This window comes from Eublepharis macularius, chromosome 1 (genome assembly GCF_028583425.1).
Source record: "Eublepharis macularius isolate TG4126 chromosome 1, MPM_Emac_v1.0, whole genome shotgun sequence".
Taxonomy (NCBI): Eukaryota; Metazoa; Chordata; class Lepidosauria; order Squamata; family Eublepharidae; genus Eublepharis; species Eublepharis macularius.
This window is the reverse complement of record NC_072790.1, coordinates 28,519,735-28,544,783: the sequence shown is the minus strand read 5'-3', so window position 1 is coordinate 28,544,783 and position 25,049 is coordinate 28,519,735. Positions and strand designations below refer to the sequence as shown.

Sequence of the window (25,049 nt, the reverse complement as noted above, 5' to 3'; positions counted from 1 at the left end):
TAGACTCACTTGAGGAGTATGACACGGGCAACGGCTGAAGAAGGCTGGATATTCCATTTGGCAATGAGGCGGTGCTGGTGGAAGGCATCAGGGGAGCAGAAACAACTAAGGGCGGGATGGATGTCACCGAAGGAAAAGATATGGGAGCGAGGGGTGTCATTGCAGGCAGAGGCGCTGGAATAGACAGATTTGGCATGCTGCCCATGCCTAGAAAAGGAATTCAAGAATTGACATTTTATCACCTTGTACTCAACAGCCACAAGTTCTGAGGATTCACTTCTCAACACACAAACTAAATTTAGACGACAACTCTGCACCAACAACATGACATCTCACCACCACAGCGGTACACAGCTAGTTTTCCCGCAAATGCTTTAGGCAATCAAGTATAGATAGCCGGGGTGCGGTGGCGGAGAACAAGTAATAAACTCAAAGCCACCCTATGCACGCTTATCTGGAAGTAAGATTTTCCCTGAGCAGACATGCAAAGAACTGGCTGCAAATGTGCTTCCTCGTATGTTTTGTTAACTACCAGATGTTGTAACTTCATTTCTTTACATGAACATGGCAGAGAAAGATTTTAAAAGTCTATTTTTAGGTCATGAAGGTGCAGAACAATCATTTTGACAGCTTTTCTTACTATATGCACAACCTTCATAAGTCAAAGCGATCTTTAGCGATATCTTTCTGCACATATCCTTACTAAACCACCTAGGAAGCGATTGCATTTTTGCCCTCATTAATAACTATCTGAGGAGGAAGCTCAGCAAGGGAGTCGCCAAACCGTATGTTTATTAAATATCCACGATTACCAAAGCGAGCAGACATCAAGGGAGAGAAAACCGGCGGCTGCTTCATCACAGGAGGGAGAATCACTGGCAGGGGCTGGCCCTGCAGTCTTAGCTTGATGAGTTTCATCGCAATGGAGAATTCCTGTTGATCCATTTTCCCGTCCTTGTTCAGGTCTGAAAGAGCCCTTTAAACAAAACACACACACCAACTCCAACTTAGCATCTCTACATTTGTATGCGTTCTGTAGTTCACGGACAGTGGATCCTCACGCACGTTTGGGAGGGAGTTCCTCATCTTCCCCCATGCAGCGATTGCTGTTTATGATCACCGCAGTTGCTCTTCTGTCCCAGAAGTCTAACCAGGTTTCATGCCAGCTTTCTATACAAGTCTCATGTATGCAGAAGCAGAGTAAGGGCTGAAAGCCATGGATGCTCATGAAGCAGACAACCAAATCCAGCCCGCAAGTCACTGATTGCTGGCCACCACTATCAATATTTTTCTGCTACAAAGACACTGAAGTCGAGAGTTTAAGAACGACAGGATTTACTCAAATGCAAGACAATGTGCCCCCCCACAGGTATGCCATTGGGGGGGGGGAGGTTTACATTTGTATACAAGTTACAATTATATCCAATAATAAAAATGTTTTTTGCGTATAACAAAAAGAAACATGGTGCACAAAATCCAAATCAAAGAAGGGATTTTAAGAAGTTTGTTTTGGGGCGGAGGAATAAGCAGGTGCAATAATTTTAGACACGTACACCCCTGATGCGATAAATAATTATGCCATGAAGAGTAACCAGAAAGTCTGATCAAATCAATTTCTTTAGCTCATTTTAGGCCTCATGCATACATTCCACAACCATATTCAAGACCTGAATTGGGATTGTACCACCTTGACTCATCTGATGTCTGTGTATCGGGACTTTATATTTACACAGGGCCCAACATATGCAGAATCTCATATACGTAAGCCCCGTACACCTTGATTTGGTGGTGTACTGATGAGCAGGCACACACTGGTTTCTATCCATGAGCCCTTTCCTATTGAAGCAAGAATTCCTAAGGACAAACATCAGGCGGCAAGGGGGCTAGGATGACCCAGTTCAAACCAATATAAAGGGAAGAGATATGCACGCTTATTTAGATGTTTATACGTGGTGTTTTCTACAATGATGACATTCAAGAAGCAACAGGCAACAAGATACCATCAAATATAAAATCAAAAACCAAACAGTCTTACATTTATATACTTATACGTTTATATATTTATATTAAAGCCAGGAAAATCAAAATCTCACAGAGCAACAATTAGTGTAATGTAATTAATGACAGTCAGTTTGGTGAAGTGGTTAAGAGTGGAGGGACTCTAATCTGGAGAACTGAGTTTGATTCCCCACTCCTCCACTTGAAGCCAGCGGGATGACCTTGGGTCAGTCACAGCTCTCTCAGAGCTCTCTCAGCTCCACCCACCTCACAGGGTGATTGTTGTGGGGATGATAATAACACACTTTGTAAACCACTCTGAGTGGGCGTTAAGTTGTCCTGAAGGGCAGTATATAAATCAAATGTTGTTATTATTACTATTATAATAAAATGAACCCCTATATAGCTCCCTTGGGTAACTGTTTTCAAGGTGCATGGGCACACCCACACCTACCCTCAGCCACCCCACTGGTGTGGAAAACTGCAGGTAAAACCATTACTTGAGAACAGGAAAACAGCTTCCCAGAGTTTCTAAAAGCTTCTGTGGCTCGCCTGGGCAGCTCCTAATGTGGGACAGCACGGAGGCAAGGTGTAACTATGACAATTCAGGACAAGCCGATTCCTGCCCCCACAGACAGGTGAGATGCATTTCATGGGAACACTGGTGGCCGTGGGATACTGCAGCCAGATAAACATTTGGGAGCTAGAGTATCCATTGAACCATGGACCCCATGGTTCAGATAAAAGGCTCGCTATGGAAACAGAGGGTGGAACTGCTGTTGTTTGTCAGGGGAGAACGTTCCACCAAGAACCGACTTTTTCCACCTGCTCAGTCTACCCGGCTCCCCCCCCCCCAGACTTTATAGCACTGTTTGCGCTCTGTTTTGTAAGCCACTTTTGAGTTTTGCTTTGTAGGAGAAAGTGGGATAAAGATATCTAAAATAAATAAAACCTAGCAACAGAAACAGATGTGCCCCTCAATGAAGCATCGGTCACCTGAGGCGAATCAAAAGCATACACCAGCCCACCAAAGGCTTGTTCCAACAAGCTGTGCAGACACTAGAACAGCATTTCCAGCTATCATTGCCAGAAGATTGTCAGCTATGGGACTAATCTGGCTAGGCCAAGTGCCTTAAGCTTCTGCTGATTCAGAACAAGGGCTTTGCAGGAGACACCCTGTACTGTGAGACTGCAGACCAACCACAACCTGGTGGCCAAGGTGGCGCAGGAGTGTCAAAAAGGGAATCTGGGAGACCCAGGTTTGAATCCCCACACTGCCATGCAACTTGCAGGCTGATCTTCGGCATATTCAGCCTAATAGACTTCAAAGGGGCTCTTGCAAGGATTTAAAATGGGGATGTGAGAAGGACAGGGCTTTTTTTCAGCTGGAAGGTGGTGGAACGGAGTTCCGGAATCTCTTGGAAATGGTCACATGGCTGGTGGCCCCGCCCCCTGATCTCCAGACAGAGGGCAATCTAAACTCCCCTCTGTCTGGAGATCAGGGGGCGGGGCCACCAGCCATGTGACCATTTTCTCCGAGGGCAACCCACGGAGTTCCACCAAAGCCCTGGCAAAGACGATTCTCTTCTTGAGAACTTGGGTCATTGTTGCGAGCTGAACAACAACATATGGGTCAACGGCCCGACTCTGTACACGGAAGCTCCATACGTTTTATACAACCACACCCCTGAAGTTAGTGCAGACGAATGATAAAAAGCAGTGACTCCTGCTAAGGTTCTGAAGTAGAACCATTCCATCTGAACCTTCCAAACAGTTCCTCAGTTTCATAGAATCAGTGGAGGGTGCCACAGCAGAAAAAGGAGTTCACCTCAGAATTATCTTCCCCATGCTACAGAATCAGCCACTGAAATGACAAGGGCAGAACCTAATGTGTCCAAGGAGCTGGAGCAAGTTGATATAACTACAACAACAATATTCGATTTATATACCACCCTTCAGGACAACTTAATGCCCACTCAGAGTGGTTTACAAAGTATGCCATTATTATCCCCGCAACAACAATTACCCTGTGAGGTGGGTGGGGCTGAGAGTGCTCTGAGAAGCTGTGACTGACCCAAGGTCACCCAGCTGGCTTCAAGTGGAGGAGTGGGGAATCAAACTCGGCTCTCCAGATGAGAGTCCTGCGCTCTTAACCACTACACCAAACTAGCATTGAACTGAAATGCTGGTGGGAGGACGAAAGCCCCCAGTCTGTGTCTCTGAAGAGGTCACAAAAACAATGATTAGAGCTGTTAGACCAGGACTCCAGTGGCACCATAAGCTACTAAGGACCCTTCTCAAGTTAGCTTCAGGTGTGTAGCCATGTTGGTGCGCAGTAGAAGAGCAAGATATAAGTCCGGTAACACTTTAAAGACCAAAAAGAATTCCAGGGAATAAGTTTTTGTGAGTGAAAGCACCCTTCGTTAGGTAACTTTCAGATACTTTGTATTTGATGAAAGGACATTTGTTTCTTGAATGCTTATGCCCTGGAAATTTTATTATTCTTTAAGGTGCTACTGGACTTCAAATGTTGCTCTTCTCAAACAGTATGAGCTGCAACCAGGTCCTTGGAGTCACCTGACATGTTTACCTAATACTGTGGCTTGTGTCCCACAGGGCATCAATTCCCCTTGGGTTTCTTTTATGCAGTTTTCCGCTCAGATGTTTTTACTCTCGATCCTTTCCCCAGGGATTGTCTCATTCTCTTCTCTCCTCTCCTCTTCTCAGTCAATCATGGCCTACTAATACTTCTTCCTTGTATGGACAGACCCAGGGCTTTTTTTCAGCTGGAACGCGGTGGAACGGAGTTCCGGAACCTCTTGGAAATGGTCACATGGCTGGTGGCCCCGCCCCCTGATCTCCAGACAGAGGGGAGTTGAGATTGCCCTCCGCACCGCCAAGCGGTGCGGAGGGCAATCTCAACTCCCCTCTGTCTGGAGATCAGGGGGCGGGGCCACCAGCCATGTGACCATTTTCTCCGCGGGCAACCCACTGAGTTCCACCACCTCTTTTCCCAGAAAAAAAGCCCTGGACAGACCTAGAAGTTAGTTTTAGGTGGGTTGTTGTGTTTGCAGTAGAACAGCAGGATTTGAGTCCAGCGGCACCTTGGAGACCCAACACGATTTTCAGGGTATGAGCTTTCCAGAATCAGAGTTCTCATACTTAGAAGTTGTTTGCTTTCTGTTGAGACTCTTGTCAGTATAAAGGCAAGAAACCCTTTCCGTGGTTCCCCTATGCTCTCCTTTCTTCTTCTTCTTCTTCCCAATCGAAGGAAGTCTGCACTCCTCTCAATAGCAGAGATCTTCTGTGGCCTGTTTTCCCTCTCCCGTTACTGAATCTCCTCTGGTTAACTTTGCCAGAGAAACTGCCTGCCCCCCCTGCACTTGCACTCTTCCTCCTGCTTCAGCCAAATGTTGAGGCACAAACTACAACGGGGCACGGGCTGCACCGACAATGATCCCTACAGCCAAAACCAAGGTCACTCTTAACCAAAACAAACTTCACATTTTATCCTTAGGCCGCTTTACCCAGGAGAAAAACCTGCCAGCTCCTACAGAAATGGTATTGGGGTGGGTGGGGGGGAAGGACAGACATTTCTGGGAGGAGAATGCAAGCCTACACCAAGTTTCTAGAACACCACTTAAATGACTTAAAGCAAAATGGCACAATTACTGCTCTGCCCCACCCCCCAACTTCACCCCAGTGCCTTTCTAAAGCATCTCCTTTATAAAGGTCCTTGGCCACTGATGCAACATCCAGGTACAGAGACTGGAAATCTAAACACGCGTGCAATCATTCTCTAATCCCCACCCAACTCCTCGCTATCTTCCCATCTAAGCACTTTAGTGTTATGTTGAAACATCTCGGTTGCAGCAATTGCTCAATGTCTGTTTGCAGACCCTAGGAGTTGCAGTACACCACACAGCTATAATGCTTCACGTTTTGCAGTATCTACTCATGGAAGGAGATGATTTTGTGGAGGAAAAGTTTTGTTATCCACGTTTTTATACTTTTGAGGAAGAGGTATTATTCTACTCTCTTTCTTTGCCCACTGAATACAATATTACTTAAATAGTCTCATCCCGTGGGGTAGCTGGCCAGCGGTAACAGGGCTGGCTTGTTTCCATGTTTGAAATACAAGTCACGGTTTTTACAGGACAGGTTGCCAACCTATCCTATAAATTAACTTTTCTCTCCTCCTGCTTTCTGTCCTTAGAAATACACAAATCAATGGGCCAGATTTTTAGCTCCATTCGTTCAGTTTTGTTTCATTAGAAATAACAATGAATTCTATTTATCTTTTATACTACACAATATTTACTGTAAATACTCCTAACATTATAAATATTAAAACATTATTTATTTCATTCATAGTCTGCCTTTCTCTCTGAGACCCAAGGCAAACGGTGACAAGAATCTGACAGGAAAAAGAAACCATCATAAAGAACAACATTATTTATGGAAACATTCGACAAAGTGGTACATAAGAGATTTTTTCCCTCCAATATTAAAAAAAGCCCAGAATATTACCATATTTCAGCCAAGACTTGTGGCGGCAGACCTGACTGTAAAAAAAACGTACGGGCTTGATCACCTGTGTAAAAAGAACAGAAGAAAAAGGAAGAAGTCAGAAGGCAATTCGATACGGCTTGTTTTAAAGGTATGCTTGTTTTTATAGGGATAATTTATTGTTTTAATGTTTGGAGCAGGACCTCAGGAGAGGTAGTAAAGAATCTCCCCAGTAATATTAATAAGCAAGGTCTAGCTGCCATGCACTAATAGTAAATAATAATGAATAATGACGACCTTGGAATCAAAATAGTGCAACCATTTGCAATGGCATATAAAAATGCATTTAGCAAAGACCGACTTCTCTAATTGTTATTCTGATACAATGAGAAAGTGTTATATAGGCATAGCTGTATGCATGCGTTTGCAAACTCTTGGATCAGCAAGCTAATACCACTGTACAATGTGGGAGAAGAGAAGCTTGCGAGAAAAATGTGAGGGAATGCTGCCTACAGAAGTGCCACAATTTAAGTTATTATGGACTTTATTTCTTACCAAGACGCAAAGTGGACCAAACCTCTAGCAGTATACAATACACAATGAACAAGGCCATTACAGACATTACAACAGCCCTTTTCCTTTTACAGAAGTTCTATAAAAGAGACTCATTTCCTGAAGAGAGGAAATGAAAAAGGTGTTGCCACAAGAAGTTCCACAGCCAGTAGTGGCAACAATGGCTGCTGGTCAGACTGCATGTCGTCTCTAAAGAGACCTGATACCACAACAGCCTGAGAGTCAAGCTACAAGTGACGCCTGACACAGGTTGGACACTTGTCAGCTTCCCTCAAGTTTTGATGGGAAATGTAGGCATCCTGGTTTTACAGCTTGGCTCTCCATTACAGCTGCAAGACCAGGATGCCTACATTTCCCATCAAAACTTGAGGGAAGCGAAGCCAACTCTGATATGTGGTAAGTCTAGTTAGACACACCAACACAGAAACACCAAAGAAAATCACAATCTGTGTTTACTGCCCCAACCACCTACCATTTGCTTGACCCATTAAGGACAACCATTCCAGAGAGGGAGTCTCAGAAGTTCTCAGTGAGAGAATCTCCCGAATCAAAGATTATAATTGCTGAAATCTTCCCAAGTGTGCCCAAAATAAACAAAAAACAAACAAACAGAAAACCTGAGGGAAGCGGACAATAAAATCAATAAATGAGGATCAAACAGCATTTAAAAATAATCCATATGAATAGCCAGGAGGCATTGGACAAGCTCAGTCATAAGGTCCATGTAGTAAATCTGCCATTCTATATTAGTGGTTTCACCGGCAGATAAAACGAGGGGTAATAATTAAAAAAAGCATCTTTAAAAGCAAAGGCAAACAAGATGGACTACCTGATGCCTAAGAAGCAAGGAGGAAGGAATTTCAAAATTTTGGTACAGTTAAGAAAGAGGCCTAATTTCCAGCTCCCACCCACTGATCCTCCAGAAGTGGACTTCCAATGAGAACACAAGCGGATAGGCAGGTTCATATAAAAGAAGGTGGTTCTTAAAATACTTCAGCCCAAGCTCATTTAGGACTGAGCATTAAAACCCAAACCTTGAAATGGGCCTGGAAAATAACAGGGAGTGAGTGAATCAAATCAAATCAAATTTATTGTGCGGTCAAAGACCAGCATAAAGGAGGTACTAACACAAGCATTACTAAAATTATTAGTAAAAAAATAGCAAAAATTAAAATAGGCAATAATATAAATAGGCAATAATATAAATGGGTGGTGTTTACATGTATCCTGATAACCAAAGCAGCTGATGGATTTTATAGGCTGTTGTGCAAAATTTTGCAACTGAGGCTGCGGTTCTTGGATTTCCATGAGTGAAAGATCTTTCAAGTACAGATGAAATAAGCTAGCTCTTTTAACCTCGCTGCCATATTCTCAGCCACAAAGTTCAGTGGATGATTTTGGGCCAACTGTTCTCTTTCAACCTCACCTATCTCATAGGACGAAGTGTGGAAGGGAGAACCACGTGTGTAGCTCTCAACTCCCTGGAGGAAAGGCAGAATGACAATGTACAGGGCAAATTTGTGAATTAAGTTTTCCATTTGTAAGGGAGAAGACAACAGTTTACTGCTGAAGAACACACACCAACCTGTAACATATCCTCCAACTGGCTTCAGGTTATCAAACTGCCTGTCATGCTTTGTTCTTTCTTCAGAGGTGATGGCCCAAACGTTTGGACCTCCTGAAACGCAAAAGGAAAATGCCTCCTCAAGAATGCGTAACACATATATGTTTAATTAGAGAAGGGGGAAAAAAATCAACCTTCACTTCATAAAAGTGCCCTCACCGGTTTCAGAGGAGTACTTATATAACACACTCCACAGGGATAGCCTTGAACAATTTCTTGCAGCCAAAACAAACAAAAGAATAACCAATATAATGTGAATGCCAGAGACCACCTTGTCACATGCATGGCGCACCCCAAAGCCCTTTTACCATTTATGCAGACTCAGTTGGACTGTCTCTAAGCCTGCAGGCACCTCTGGATACATGGGGATGGACACAACCACAAAATGGCTGCCTCTGGAGGCGGAGCCACATAAAAAATATCAAGGAGGGAGATTATGTACAATTCTAATAGTAACTTCAATATTTCAGGCAGAAACTTGAATTTTTTAGGATGCATTTTAAAATGAACATATTATTTATTATTTTTTTTACATACACACAGTAATGCAGTGAAAATCTTGTGCTGTGGAGACAGCTGCTGCTGAAGCAACTTTTAAAAAATCTGTACAGCCAATCAAACTGCTAACAGCCAATCAGAACTCCTGCTGGGCACAAGTCCCACCTGCTCCCACCCACTTTCTAAAAACACTTGGCAGGTGCCAGAAAGATGTCAGTAGGCACCATGGTGCCCGCGAGTACCACACTGGGGATCCCTGCACCAAGAGAATTAAATGTACACAAACCAGACACTAAAAAAGCAAACACTCAAAACCCAAATGGAGAGCATTTCAAGCACAGATTTATAAGTAGCCATATCGTAGCAAGGGGGCACCAGCATGAAGCTCTCAATTTGGAATTCATATGCAGATCTGAGCTTGGACTTAATAAGAACTGGAGTGCTTTGTACATTACAGAATGTAACTTGTCCCCCGTACAGGTTTATGTACACCAATTCATCAGCAGCTGGGAATTATCCTCACCCATTCCAATGGGATTTTTAAGAGTGCACTCAGAACGGATCTTATTTTTATCTGTGCTCTGAAGAATTATGTAACACATCTCCCTCCATCTTTCCTCCGGCCCCACCCCATTCTCTTTGTACCTTTGGGCAGGTATCCTGATATATAAAAGGCTAAGCGGATTCAAGACAACTCACTTCCTACCCTGGTGCACCACCAGAGGGTGCTGCTGTGGAGGGAAGCCCAGATAAGGCAGCCAGACCTCCAGAGAGTGCGCTATGGCGGGAAGCCCAGGCCGGGATCAGGAGCGGAGAAGACAGCAATGCCTGCCCCCGCATTCACCCATCTGGGATCAGTAGCTGAGCAGGCGGCAATGCCTACCCCCTACCTTCATCTAGATGGGATGAGTGGAGCAGGTGGCACTGCCTGCTCCCCATCTTCACCAGCTGGGATCAGGAGTGGAGCAGGTGGCAATGCCTGCCCCCCCCGCCTTCAACCAGCTAGGATCAGGAGTGGAGTAGGTGACAATGTCCGGCCCCCATTCACTGAGCTGGGATCAGGCGCAGAGCTAGTGGCAATGCCAGCCCCTTCACCTGTCCGGAATCAGGAGTGGAGCAGGTGACAATGCCTGCCCCCCTTCACCGAGCTGGGATCAGGTGTGGAGGTGGAGGAGGCAATGCCTCCCCCTCTTACACCCAGCCAGGGTCAGGCGTGGAGCAGGTGGCAATGGCTGTCCCCCTTGACTCGGCCAGGATCAGGCGCAGAGGAGGTGGCCATGTCTGACCCTCTGCCTTCATTCAGCCAGGATCAGTGATGGAGGAGGAGGAGGGAATGCCCGTCTGCCTGCCCTCCCCTTTCTAGAATCCATTGTATTTTCCCCCACAATGGGCTTTGTTGCTAGTGCATATATAAGCTACCAAATAAACACAATATTTAATACCCATAATTAAACAGAGTCTAGGTCACAATTGTGCCACTATACATTGACTGGTGAGTCCGCAGAACTCTTGCTGTTCTATGATTCATAGAATCTTACTTCAAAAATCTGTTATTTTCCAATATTGCCCTCCTCCCCCTTAAAAAAACTTCATCTGTAACATATATTGTTATAAGTACTTTTCAACATTCGTGCACAGAGAGATTCCTGCTGCTGCTGACTTTTCACAGAATACGCAGGAAACATGACTCATAGCATATGTTGTAGTATGACCATCTATTCTGTTGGCTTTTGACTAAAAAAAATACAGTGTAGAGAACTCTTTAAACCCCATACTTGCTAGCTGCAGTACATAAGAAACAAACTAAGCACTATTATTATTATTTATAATCTGTCTTTCTCACTGAGATCCAAGGCAAATTACACACTGCAAGTGAATACAATATAAATTAATAATTATCACATGAACAGTGCAAAATACAATATGATCAACACAACATTCAATGAAAATAGATGCAATAGGGTATGGTAACAGCACATTTAAAAATTAGCATAAAGCCGAACACAGTAGTGACACTTTTCTGAATTAAAGTGTAATTAATTAACATGACAGTTTAGTAACATGGAACTATCCAGTAGGAGCATATCTACAGCAGCAGACAGTACCCAAACGGTACAGCTTAGACAGTATAGTCCCTAACCCCAAATTGATAAATTGAATTGTACTAAAAACTGGGGATGATAAAAAACTATGAACCTTCACTATGGCATTTGCTTCTTTCAGCTAAGCATTATCAGCATAGAGCACAGAATGAAGCAGTGGTACGTTGTATGGATTACAATTCAGAAGTGTCACAGATAAAGTACAGTTTCCCCACTTCAGAAAACCGATGTTTAATCCATTTTCTTTATTTATAGTCCACCTTTCTTGTTGAGACTCAAGGTGGATCGCACAATGTAAATCAATGCAATCAATAGGAAGAGACATCGAATAGCAATGCAATAGGATTAGGATTGCAGAAATCTGAAACAAAGCATATGCCAGAATGTCATTCACGATGGCCTGCAAATAAGCCTTGCTCATAAAGAACTCTGCAGGTAGGAATTTTTTAATATACAAAATAGCGCTTAGTAAAACCCCCAAGAAACTTCAAGACACGGACTTGAAAAGCTGATTCCTTTTTTATGTTGCAGCTTTAACTCAGGGAAAATGTTAACAAACAATTCCCTCTAGGACAATGTCTGAATTTTTAAAACAAGTGATACTCGTTGAGCATTCCATACAGAAAATTGGGGGCAGGCAATGCAATGTTACCGTTTCAGGCCTTTCTTCTCACCATCCACCAACCCTAGCCTTATGGTCAGTTTTCATCTTCCCTAGTGGTTGCAGGCGGTATGGAGAGGATAAACACGGTTACGCATCTTGAATCTCAGCGTAAGATGCTGGTGCCACCTTTTCCTGGCCCTGTACCTCTAATAAGCAGGATTCAAAAAGCACAGCCTTCCCTATTCTTGTGTCCCCATTAGGACTGCCCACCTCCAGGTGGTGGCTGGAGATCTCCCAGAATTACAACTGATCTCCAGATGACACAGGTTAGTTCCCCTAGAGAAAATGGCTGCTTTGGAAGGTGGACTGGAGGGCTTTATACCTAAGGTCCCTCCCCAAACCCTGCCCTCCCCAGGCACTAACCCCCAAATTTCCAAGAATTTCCCTACCGGGAGCTGGGATCCCTAAAAAAAAAAAAGTCTTCTTGTTGATGATTTCTGGGTTTATTATGTATTCAGACTACATGGCCATTGTAGGAGTACGGATCTGGGCTTATATCCTTTTGACACACATTTGCTATTGAAGGTCAGCGATCTTCTGCTCCACTGCCTGCAACGTGACCTAAAATCTGCACAAGCCTGTCAGAAAAAGCTTGAAAGATGCTGAAACTGGTTTTCTCACAGCACACAAGACTCTTTTTTTCGGTGTAATCTACCTTTACCTTAGTAAGGCATAATGTTTGCTGAAAGGTAATTGAGCTAGCTGTACTTACAGAAGCTACTGTTGCGAAGAAACCACAAAGTTTTCCTTGAGTCATGGACTGATCAAAGGGATCTTTTCAGAAATATGACTAGTCACTTTAACTAACAGAAAGTCTAGTCTTAAGAAGGTGGTTCAGGTTAACATGGCAACAAGCTGGATTGTACTGTGGCCCACAATGCATACAGGGTAGGCCAGAGTGTTGGTTTATTAATAGTGATAATAACCACACAGAGACACACACACTTTATTTATGTAATTTATAGTCCGCCTTTCTCACTGGGACTCAAGGCAGATTACACAGTGTGAGAGTAGTACAATCAGTATTTCACCGGGCCTGCAAGACAGAGTTGTTCTGCCAGGCATGTGGCTGAGGCTGGGCCTCTGCCGGCCTGGAAAAAAGCGGTGTATAAAACCCTCCCTGTGAAGGATGTCCACCATCTTGTTTTAAATGTGTTGTTTTTAATGAATATGAATTTTTAATTGTATTTTAATTGTATTTTTAATATGTTGGTATCCGCCCTGAGCCCGCTTGCGGGGAGGTCGTAATACAAATTTGAAATAAATAAATAAATAAATAAATAAATAAATAAATAAATAAATAAATAAATAAATATCAAGGACATTTCCATACAGTATCAAGGACATTTCCACAAACAATGCCACAGGTTAACTAAATACAAGTTTACAAAGACATATCATTAGCAAGGATCCAATACAGAGTTGAAGAAATGATGAAACAGAACATAATCAGTTCGAGGACTGACTTTAGACAACATAAAGCACAGGTAGTACATAGGAATACATATTTAAAGCAATAGATGATATGAAAAAGCAACATAGCGGTGAAGTCTATGATCCCTAACTCATTACTGAAGCATCTCCTATCTGAGTAAACAGACTTTAAATAATTTGGTTTTGCATCATCTGCGGAAAGCCAGGAGCATGGGGGGCTCTCTTGACCTCCTCAGGCAGGCCACATTTCTATCAAGAAAAAAAAAGGAGGGAACCTCTATCCACTACAGTCCAAATGCGTTTTTTAATACCCCAACTGAGAAAACTAGGCTACAAACACAAGCCCAAAGCCAGAATTAATTTGGGCATGAATAGTTAACACAGCCGGCAAAGAGATGAAAGCACTCTCAAACAGATACTTATTTTTACTATTAGTATGATCTTAAAACAGCTTCTGTGTGGTACAACAGGGAGTACTCAGTGTGTGAGCAGAAGGCAATTCTTTGTTCATTCAGATACAGGGATGATAATGTCTGCCAAATCCTCCATACCATTCTGGAAGGTCAGCAACAGGGAAAAACCCTGGTAGGTTTGCAGAAACCATTACACTTGGTTCTTTGGAGCAACACCTCCGTGTACAAATATTCTAGTTTTTTAAAAAAAAAGCATATTTAAGGTATGTGATAAAACCTCCTGTTTTAATATTCTCGGAAATGTGTACATATTAAGTTCATTAGAATCTGGAATAAATTAAAACTCAAAAGGTATTTATAAGAAAAGAAATATTCAAACCAGTTTTTACAGCATTCATACCAAAATACAGGGAATAGGGCCACCGTTCAGGGGCAGAGCCCGTGATCTGTACACAGAGTTATCTGGAGAGTTACTGCCAGGCCAAGCAGGTAAGACCGGTACTATACTAAGCACCATGTTCACTTCCTACAACATTCAGGCATCATTTTATCCAACCCCAAACAAAGACAGCTGATTGGTTTTACAGTCCAAGTGCCAACATCCCCATAAACTGCTGAGCTGGACAATCACGTACCTAGAGATTAAGTTTGTGTGGAAAGAATGTGAGAATGTTTCACACCCTTTATTTAAAGGAGTGCAGCAGCCTTTCAGGTAGCCATTCCTGCTAAACTCAGTGCAAGCTAATGATCAGACTAACTATTTTGCAGGGCGACGGGCTTAAGTGGCAGAGAGGTAAAGTTTTGTTATGAAGTAGGAACTTTATGTACTTATAGTGACTTCTCAGTCCTAAACATTCACAGCATTTTCGCAGAAATGCAAGTCACGCAAGCACAACTGCCCATCTGGTACACCTATGACAGGAAGCAAGTCTCAGGAACTCGGGTGCAGGTGTTTTCAAGCATCTGCTAACTGCAACAGAACTGATGGAGACTGAATCAAAGATAGAGATCCATGCTCTATCACTGAGGTATGGCCCCCTCCTCTGAACTCACTATTTACTGGAATAGGAAAGCAAATTCAAGAGCGGTAACAGCTCTTGCTGTGAGTGTTCAAACTTCCTTTACAGGGGGAAGAAAGGACAATAAAATAATATGCAAAATAAAACCTGTTTTCCAAATTAGCAATGAGTTAAAACCAACACACACAATGACTGTCACTTACATACGCAAACCAGTGTGGTGTAGTAGCTAAAATGTTGAGCTAGGATAAGGTTGCCAGTCCCCTGCTGGGGGTGGGGGATCCCTCGCTCCCACCCTCCACCCCTGCTTACAGGGGCCAGAGGGGAGGGGAGAACGTGTCTCCTAGGTCGTGCTCCCACCGGCTGCAGCAGCCTGATCTGGGCCTGAAACAGCCCAAATTGGGGTGCTGCAGAACGTGGGAATGTTCCCAGGGTGGCCCATGGCCTATGTGATGATGTCACTTCCCGGAAGTGATGTCATTGTTCAGGCTAGGAGCACGCATGCACACGCGACCAGTGAAAAGAAGGTAATTGCCGGGCCTCCAACCTCCTGCCCAGGGGGTAGGGGGACCTGGCAACCCTAAGCTAGGATCTAGGAGACCCAGGTATGAATCTTGCTAGGTGACCTTGGACCAGTCACACACACACAACCTAATCTACCTCACAGGGTTGTTGAGAGGATAAAATAGAGGAGAGAATTATGTAAACCACACTGAGTCCCTATTGGGGAGAAGGCAGTGTATAAATAAAGTAAACAAAATAAACTTGTATCAGACATTTTAAAAATGTTCCTCAGATAAGTTAGAAGAGAATGATTCATTAGTTAGTGTGAAACCATAATAAATAAATTCCTGGAAGGAAAAAATTTGAAGAGCACTTTGAAATGTTCTCTGGTGTTACATTTTAATCTTAACATAAGCCGCAGTGTTGAATTGGAGGTGCCAATTTATGTGACATAAATTAACGCTGAAATAAATTAACGCTGATTTAGTTTGCCATTCAAATATTCAAAATACTGTTACACCGTAACACACCTCTAAAACATTGTAAGATTAACAGACGCTTCATACAAATTTATACAGCAGGCTATATGTAGTGCATGTCCAAGATGCCACAGTAGATGTTCTTCCACAAACTGACCAAAATCCCAGAGCATCTATTTGAATTATTAAAAGTAACTTGGTTGTAGAAAGACAAAAAGCTCCCAGTCTGCAGAGAATACCATAAAAAAAGCTACTTACTATTCAAGGTTGTGGAAATCTGAGCCATCGTGGTCCTCAATACTCCTCGCTAGCTTTTAGCCATCTGCAACTGAAAAAGAAAAGTGCAATTAATAATGCAACAAGGGCAGAGAGCGTTGCAGCTCTTGTTGGGCAAGGGGACAACCCATCTATCCCTTTACACTCAGACTTCTGACAAGAAAATAAGGTAAGGCGTCACATCTCTGCTGTGGAGGATGGATTTATATGGAGCGGGCGGGGGGGGGGCGGGAAGGAAGGATCTTTAGTGGTCCTGACTCTAGAATACAGGAGAGGAGAACAACGTAAGCTGCTCTTGAGTTCCCACCAAGGAGAAAGGTGGGATATAAAGGAAGAAGATAAATATATTTTAGAGGAAGGTTATACCGTCAATAGTACTTGAACATCAAAAATATGAACAGAGTTAACATGGAGCAAGAATATTATAGCAGCTCCCACTGTCCAATGCATCCTCGACTAGCAAATTAGTAGAAGCCTGGTGGTGGTAAGTGCTGTCAACTTGCAGCCGATTTGTGGTGACCCTGTACGGTTTTAAAGGCAAGACACGAACAGAGGTGGTTTGCCATTGCCTGCCTCTGCACAGCAACCCTGGTCTTCTTTGGTGGTCTTCTACCTAAGTACTAACCAGGGCTGACCCTGCTTAGCTTCCAAGATCTGACAAGCTCAGGCTAGCCGGAGCCATCCAAGCCAGGGCAATGTGAGTCCAGAGGCACCTTAAAGACTAATAGAAGGCAAAGCATCCCAAGACATAGGTGTGTGATATTAAACTTCAGAGCACAGATGAAAATAAGATACAGTCAAAAGAGTGCATAGTCACCACAACTTCATTATAGCCCTTTAAGCCTGTTCGTTATTTTTTTCTGCAACTACATTGCCTCGGAGGAAGCATGCTGTAGTCCATGCAATTAATTGCATGTTGGAATAAAACCTTATTAACCTGTAAGAGGCACCAGCGGGAGCCTACTTGTCTTTGCTGTAACAGCTGCCCACCTGGAATTAGCAAATTAGTCCATCTCTGACCTATAACTAATGAAATTATATGTGAAAAATGCCAGAAATGGTAAAAACCAATTCCAGCTTCGACTATATTCGTATAGAACTACATCAATCAAAATAATTATCTTTAAATTTTACCTTAAGAGTAACATAAGGAGCAGAGATTTATGGAACCAGACAGCAGAGAGGCTTCAATATAAATCTACATAATGCTCTGTTATCCAACAGAGACAAAGATGCTCACAGATGGTTTGGTAACTGTCCCCCCAAATGTGACTCATTCAATTTCTTAACCGGATATCATTGGGGGGGGGGGGGCGGCGGGATCTGTTTGGAAGGAACTAGGTTATAAAAGGAGGAACTAATTGTCTGAGGCTTCTGAGAGTTACAGAAAATCTCCCACACCAACGTGGTATTTTCTTCTAGATCTAATCATTTCTTCACAATTAAGGCTCATTTAAAACAGCCACTCTAACACAAAAGTTAAAAACAGACGCACCGACATGGCCAACAAACCACTATATTTATCTCGTTATCAAACCTTACTCTTTCTTTTAAAATAATTTCGTTTAAAATAAAATACTTCTTAATCCATGTTTGTACCTTTAGGACATAATCCTCAAACCACGTACTGTGAAGTTATTGAAATAATTAAACACAGGAAGAAGCTGTTTGTGGAATGACAGACGGATGCCGGGGGCCACTTCCAGGGGTTGGTGGCCCCCTTAGCAAAATGCAGGACAGCTTTTCACCACTGCTCGCCACAACTTGGCTTCTGATACTGCTGAGGATGGATTTTGGCGGCTGTTATCCCGTCACTACTCCATATTCCCTGCCAATGAGTTCAGTGGTGCGGTCGGTTAATTTTAGTCTGTGGTAAGGTTGCCTGGTCTCCTTCCCCTCCCAGTGGGAGGGTGGGGACCCAGAGTTTACCTTCCACGTGCTGCTGAGATCATCATCGCACAAGGCTGAGGAGAGTGTGCGCGCTTCACAGCGGGCTGATTTGGGCCCTGGCCAGTTTTGGGCCCCAAATCAGCCCACTGTGAAGTGCAGGAGCATTCTCAGGGTGGTACAATGGTATCAGTGACATCGTCGCCCTAGGAGCATGCCCAAGAGGCCCGTTCCCTCCTCCCACCGGCCAGGTAAGTAGTGTGTGTGTGGGGGGGTAAAAGGTGAAAGCGGGGGATCCCCATCCCCACTGGGGGAATGAGAGCCCTAGTCTGTGGACTTCATGGTCCTATGGAGGTCCCCCTTTAGATGTTAGCAGATGCTTCAAGTACAAAGATACAGCCTGCTTTCCACCTCTCAGCCTTGAGTCCAGACTTCTGACTCCTAGTCTGGCTGGCACATTTCCAACCGAGCAGGTTCTTCTCTTCCATCTCCTCCAGCTATCCTTTTCTTCTATCTTTGCCTAGCACTTCACTCCTCCAAAGAGCTGTGTGCCCAGGCCTAGGAGAGCGAGGGCTCAAAGATCAATTCTTCATTCTCCTTTCTTCTTTGAGATAAGAGTTTAAAAAGATAAAAAGGCAAATCTGTGTAAAATTTTATTTGTATTTCATTTATTCCTCGCTTTTCTCCCCAATGGGGACCCAAAATGGCTTATATCGTTCTCGCCTTCTTCATTTTATCCGCACAACCGCTCTGTGAGGTAGATAGATCAAGATGGATAGCCGTGTTAGTCTGTCTGTAGCAGCAGAAAAGAGCACGTGTCCAGTAGCACCTATACGACTCACACAATTTGTGGTAGGGTAGAGAAGTGAGCTGTAACTCACGAAAGCTCACACCTACCACTAATTTTGTTAGTCTTATAGATGCTACTGGACTCTTGCTCTTTTCTGTGAGGTAGAGTGTGTGTGACTGGCTGAATGTCACCCAGTGAGCTTTTACAGCAGGTTGGGGATTCAAACCTGGGTCTCTCCGAGGGATATTAAAGGACGTGTAGAGGAAGTGCAATTAGAAATGCACCATTTCAGCCTTTTCAGTGCCTTTTGAGAGGCCACATGTGGATATCTGGCCCTGAGATTTGTTTGAAGTAAAAAAAATAATAATCACCAATTAGGTACGAAAGTTGACAAGAAACTGACAATGAAGATGTCTGGATTCTTCATAAAACATGAGTTAACAGATTATGCCAATTCCATAGCGAAGGTCCGCTGCAGAACCACTCTTGGAATTTAAAGGTTCAAGGATATGTCCCAATTAAAATTGGCTTTTATTTACTGTCAGAGCACTTGCAAGTTACTGGAAGGGAAGCTGGGAAGAGCTTACTAGCAGCAGCTGAGCATCACCTAGACTGACTTTAGTTTTTCCCCCCTCTTAATCTTGGGTGTGGCCACAAGCACAAGCCGAAGGGCAGGAGCCAAAGAGCTCTTAGCCCATGGCTTACATGGTGGGGCCTACACTAGCCAGCTCAGTAATACAGGACCCACCCATGATGTGTTTTCTTTGTTTATCTAAATTATATTATTTAAATGGTCTGTTTTGGACATTTCTGTAACCCTAACTAATAAAGTGTTGAACCACTGAGATATTCAATTTGTCGATCTACAGTTAAGAGTATAATATGTTTAGTTTTCCATTTCTATTCCCGACTTGTCGTTCAACATTCTGGTCCGTTTACAATACTTATCAGCGATTTGAGAACAAATAAAAATAACCTTATCCTGAACTTCTCCACAAAAATACTGTGAGAAACAGGTATGGGCTGAACGCTGCACTGGGGTTACTAGCAAGATCTGCATGAATAGGGGAAGCATAAGTAAACATCAGTTTGCAAACATACTAATGCGAGCATTCTTCATGCTCTCTTTAAGGACTATCTTTTCAGGCACCAAAAACTTAAACATTATGGAGAGAGAGAAGGTCTTATGTAGACTATGAGAAGAAATTATGCTCTTCTGTTTCATATTGGCACTTTCCCACTGGTTTTAACAGCATGTGCTTATACTGTTGTACAATAAACATTTCTTCATTTTACTTAAAATATTTATCTATTTGCTTTCCTCCTAAGAATCTCAGGGCCCAAGGTGACAATATAATGACAATGCAAAACAAACACAATTTGAAATGAAACAATAAATATTTTAAAAATCTAAATAAAAATTATGCCCCCACCAGAAGTGTATTCTCCTTTTGCCCAGGTTGCCCCCAAAGGTGTCCAGAATAACTCTTCAGTCTCTCCACGCAAGACATTTGACACGTGAAGAACACGTGTCGGGAGGTGCAATGGTAGCTGGGAAGGGTAGTTTAAAAAGACAGAGCCGGCAGCAGGGCAAAGGCTTTGCTATACACTGGAGCTGTGTGAAATGCCAGAAGGGAAACTTCAACCCATTATAACCTCTCCGGGTCCAAATCTGGCTCTGGAAGGCAGCTCCAACCCATTTCCATTCCTCGCTGCCCTCTGGCTGCGATCCTCCACAGTTTTAGACTGGAGAGGTGAAACTGACAGAGCCTTCCTGGAGGCCAAGATGAAATTAACAAACTCTCCAAGGAGCCATCTTGTGTAGAGACACTCTGTCTTATAGCCTTGCCAGAAAGCCAGGAACGTAGAAAGCTCCCTTGACCTCTTCTGAGAAGCAGTTCTGATAAGCACTGGTTTGGTATTAAGATGATATTCTAAGAATGCAATCCTAAACAGTTACACCCTTCTAAGTCCACTGAAGTGAAGGGGCTTGGAAGAGTAATTCTCTTTAGAACTGCTCTGTAAATTCCATTAATGGGAACGCTAAGAGTACAGACTTAATCTCCCAAAAGCCCATGCCATTCGTCTGTGGTCTGGAAAAGAGAGTTGCTTTTCTTCTCAGAAAGGAGGACAGTGGTTGCCAAAAGAGGGAGACGGAGGCCCAGACCTTTTCAGGTTAGTCTGCAGTAGAAGAGCAACTTGACTCCAGTAGCCCCTCAGTGACCAACAAGATTTCCAAGATACAAGCTTTTGAGAATCAAAGCTCCCTTCATCAGAGGCCCAGACTGACACAGTTCCACAGCCTGAGGGGAGGTGAAACACCAGCAGCGGCTATGACAGGGGAAATGGAAGATGGCTATTAGACTGAAAACAAAGGCAACACGGGGACTAGCGCACACATGGAAAAGTTTGGAACTGCACAGTCGGACAGACACCTGAACTGCATCAGATTACTACTGAACTGGTGCCCACCAGAAGCCTGGTTGAAGACTTAAATGGTTATATGTCTGTGCCAGCCCCCACGTCTAAACAAACAGCAGCTGCCTGTTTAAGTTATAATACAAGCAATAAAGAAAATGAAATACTTCACTCTCACATTTAACCCACAGCAGAAAACGACACCCTTTGAAGAGGAAGATATGAAGAAACCCAGTACACATTGTCCAACACAGTGGAACGGTTTTGAATAAGACAAATGAATGTTTTTACTTGAGTATTAATAAACTACATTTAGAAGCACATGCAAACTTCATAACAACTCATATGGAACTACAGCGCTGTCATTGACGGTTTTTCAAACTTTTTTTCTTTTGTGTTCTCCTGACAGACACGCTGGAGCCATGGTGGCGGAGGATAGCTTACTACTAAACCAATGTTCTCTATTAACAATGAGAACACAAATTAGAGTCCTCTCAAATGTTACTATGTCAGTCCTGTTGTATGCAGGCATCAGACTGAAGAGGCAGCGCTCCAAAGTGGTAGAAGAATCTACATTATTTCAGACTTCAGGGGATATCAATTTTTAATATTCCCCTCACATTAAAAAAAAACCCTCTCAGCAAAAATACAAAACAGAACACTATCATACTCAGGGGTAGGTTGTACTTTAATTTTTCTTCATTGTGGGTTAACTTTTGTTTACTTGAAATGAAATCCTGTCCTCAAGCCATATCAGACTTATGGTGACCCCTGGCGATGTTTACATGGCAAGAAACTAACAGAGGCGGTTTGCCGTTGCCTGCCTCTGCAACCCTGGTCTTTGTCGGAGGTCTCCCATCCAATTACTAACCAAGGCTGACCCTGCTTAGCTTCTGAGATCTGATGAGATCAGGCTCTCTTGGGCTATCCAGGTCAGGGCATTATTTACTTACAGGACATTTTTTTAATGTGGTGGAACATCCAACATTCCCAACTAAAGAACGAAGAGGTACAAGTCCATTCCAGGACCCCAGAAGTCAATGACGTTCTTCGGCTCAATGAATAAGTCAGACCTAGGCATGAAAATATCATAATGGCTTTCCAGTATACATGGTAGGAAAAGAGAGACAGCATCTTTATTCCCACCAAGCATATTTACTTCTGTATTCGCTTGTAAATTCCTGCATGATCAATCATATACCTAATAGGAATGCGTGCCTCCGCTGTTCAGTTCAAAAAATCTGTGATGGGATGTAGCTAGGTGTATCTTGCTACACACTTGGGATAATTTCCAGGTTTGCGCAAAGTATCAGAAGTGGGACGACGAAATAGATTTGGAGTTAAACACCCCCCAAGTGAAAATAGCTGGCCAACAACAACAAAAGTATAGATCAGTTGTGGGGGAAGTTATCAATGGACTGAGGCATGGGTGGGGAACCAGACAACTGGGCAGGTTTAGGAAGGTGGAGGAAGAGAACTAGATGATTGGGTGGGTTGGAGAAAACAGAGGCAAAAAATGGTGACAGGATGGTGGAAGATGCAATTTTCCTTCCGATGCAAGGCCTCAAGGGTCCCCCTCCAACTATGAACATTTTACTCACAGTTAGAACTGCTTTATCCCACCGAGCTACAAATGATCCAAGATATATAACAAATATAAATATTTGTCACCCCAATATCTTACAGAGAATTATTCGAGCTATTACCAAACAAAAATAATTTAGAACAAGTCGGAAGAACATACTCTCCATGCACAGGACACAAAGCAAAAGCACTGGGATATTTAAACACTGCTAAAGGAGTAAGATTGATTTTTGATAGAGAATGGCAAATGAACAGTGCTCAGTGTGTACACTTCTGCAATTGTGGGCTGTTGTTTTAATAATCGATTTTAGGGTTACTGTTTGTATGGTGTTACGTAAGCCACTTCTTAAATCAGTGACGTTTAAAAACTAACTGCCAAGCTCTGCCAAGCATTAGGAGGAGGCAGAGAGAAAGATCATAATCCTTAAAGAATAATAAATAAAATAATCACATCTCTCAAGTTTCCCTCGGCATAAAACTGAAATCCAACTCACGCATTTTCCATGCTTCTTGACTTCAGTGTTTATAGCATCCCAACCTCTAAAATATTGCCACACGAAGAAAAACAGGAAACGTTGGATGTCCTTTAACTGACATAATACTCATACCCGTGAAAAGAAGCTATCATTCTAGCAGAGAACAATTCTGCTTAGCTGTCCATTCGCAGTTCATGCAACAAGTAAGAATTAAAGAGACATGCAAATACCACAAAGAATTCTTTCTCAAGCACGTGAGCAACGTTGATTTTTTTTCTTTCAAAGAATGTTTCAAAGGAGAAACCAAAACTGAACTCAAAGAAAGAAAGAAAGAAAGAAAGAAAGAAAGAAAGAAAGAAAGAAAGAAAGAAAGAAAGAAAGAAAGAAAGAAAGAAAGAAAGAAAGAGTAAGTAAGTAAGTAAGTAAGTAAGTGTTGGATAAGTATTGTTGCAGAGTAGAAAATTTGCACAGCAGATAAAGAATCACAGACACGTGTGTTCAGCTTCTAAAATAAATGTTTACTGCATATGGGGAAAAATAATAAAGTACACTGGAGATAAAATAAAGAAGAGCTAACTTAGTTCCTACATCCTTACATCCTGGTCTAACTAACTGGAGAGCAATGGAGTCCCGAGTAAAGGAAAGAATGTCAATTGTCCCCCAATAAACCTGGTCAGCCAATAATCAATCCTAGATCCGTTCATTAAGCATGCAACTCCCCTTTACCCTGGGGGAAGAACAACTCAGACATCTAACTGGTCTTATGCAGACTAGTTGTCTCTAACTAAACACAAACAAATTAACTCTTTCATGACTGAAGAGAATGACACTTGTAAAAATCCCAACAGAAAGAAAGTCACTTACAATAGGTTTTATTGTCTTCCCACCTGCCCTCTTTAATGCCCTTACCTGGATAGCCTAAACCAGCCCAATCTTGTCAAATCTCGGAAGTGAAGTAGGGTTGGCCTGGGTTAGCATGGGATGGGAGATCTCTAAGGAAGACCAGGGTCAACATGCAGAGGCAAGCAATGGCCACCCACCTCTGTTAGTCTCTTGCCTTGAAAACCCCAGCAGGGGTTGCCATATGTCAGCTATGACTTGACAGCACTCTCCACCACCATCCTCCTTAATAAAAGGCAAAAAAGAACCAACGACTGGTCAGCTAGCATGTTACATAACATAACATTAACAGGTTAATGCGCTACTAGCACTGCATCTGAGCTGATTTCACACCAAGGCCAAGCTTTTGTATAATTTGAAAAGGCTGAGAGAGAGATAAATAACTTAAAAAAAAAAGTCAAGAGAGTTGACTGATTTTTCTCCCATTAATTAACTCGTACAAAATTGCCTAATCCAAATATTCCTGCATCTGTGCTTGCAGAGGAGTGAAACTGCCAACACCCTTGGAAGGTTGCATAATGAGAAAACTAAACAACGTGACCACGGACTACCTCTGCTATCTTGGAAACAAGGGAGAACTTAAATAGCAGAAGTAGGAAGGCTGTTTCATTATACAGCCTAAATTATTCTACAAAGAGAAGAGACTTGGTTTTATGGAGAGTGAGAGAGATGTGCATGCATACATCATGCTTAGAGAATTAAAGAGGATGAGAGAGGTCAGAGGACTGCATGTTCTGAAACCAACGTCTGTGGTTTTTCTATTCCCCTCCAACTCTAAATAAAAACTGGCCCACAGACACTGCCCAGGTACGTACATTAGTGTACTGAGGGGGAACCCTGTATCTACACGCACTACTTGCAGAGACAATGTGGTGTAGTGGTTAGACTGTCAAACTAGGGA

The 25,049-nt window shown here is 43.0% G+C and overlaps 1 protein-coding gene across 1 annotated transcript in view; it reads right to left on the bottom strand.

Annotated features, from left to right (window-relative positions):
- The window catches only part of ITSN2 (intersectin 2), an 87,777-nt gene extending 71,638 nt beyond the window's left edge, over positions 1-16,139 (bottom strand). The window contains 5 exon segments of the mRNA XM_054970250.1: positions 10-207; positions 813-976; positions 6,529-6,592; positions 8,666-8,758; positions 16,076-16,139. Coding sequence (XP_054826225.1) covers positions 10-207; positions 813-976; positions 6,529-6,592; positions 8,666-8,758; positions 16,076-16,139 — 583 coding nt within the window.
- Between the last annotated feature and the right edge of the window lie 8,910 nt (positions 16,140-25,049).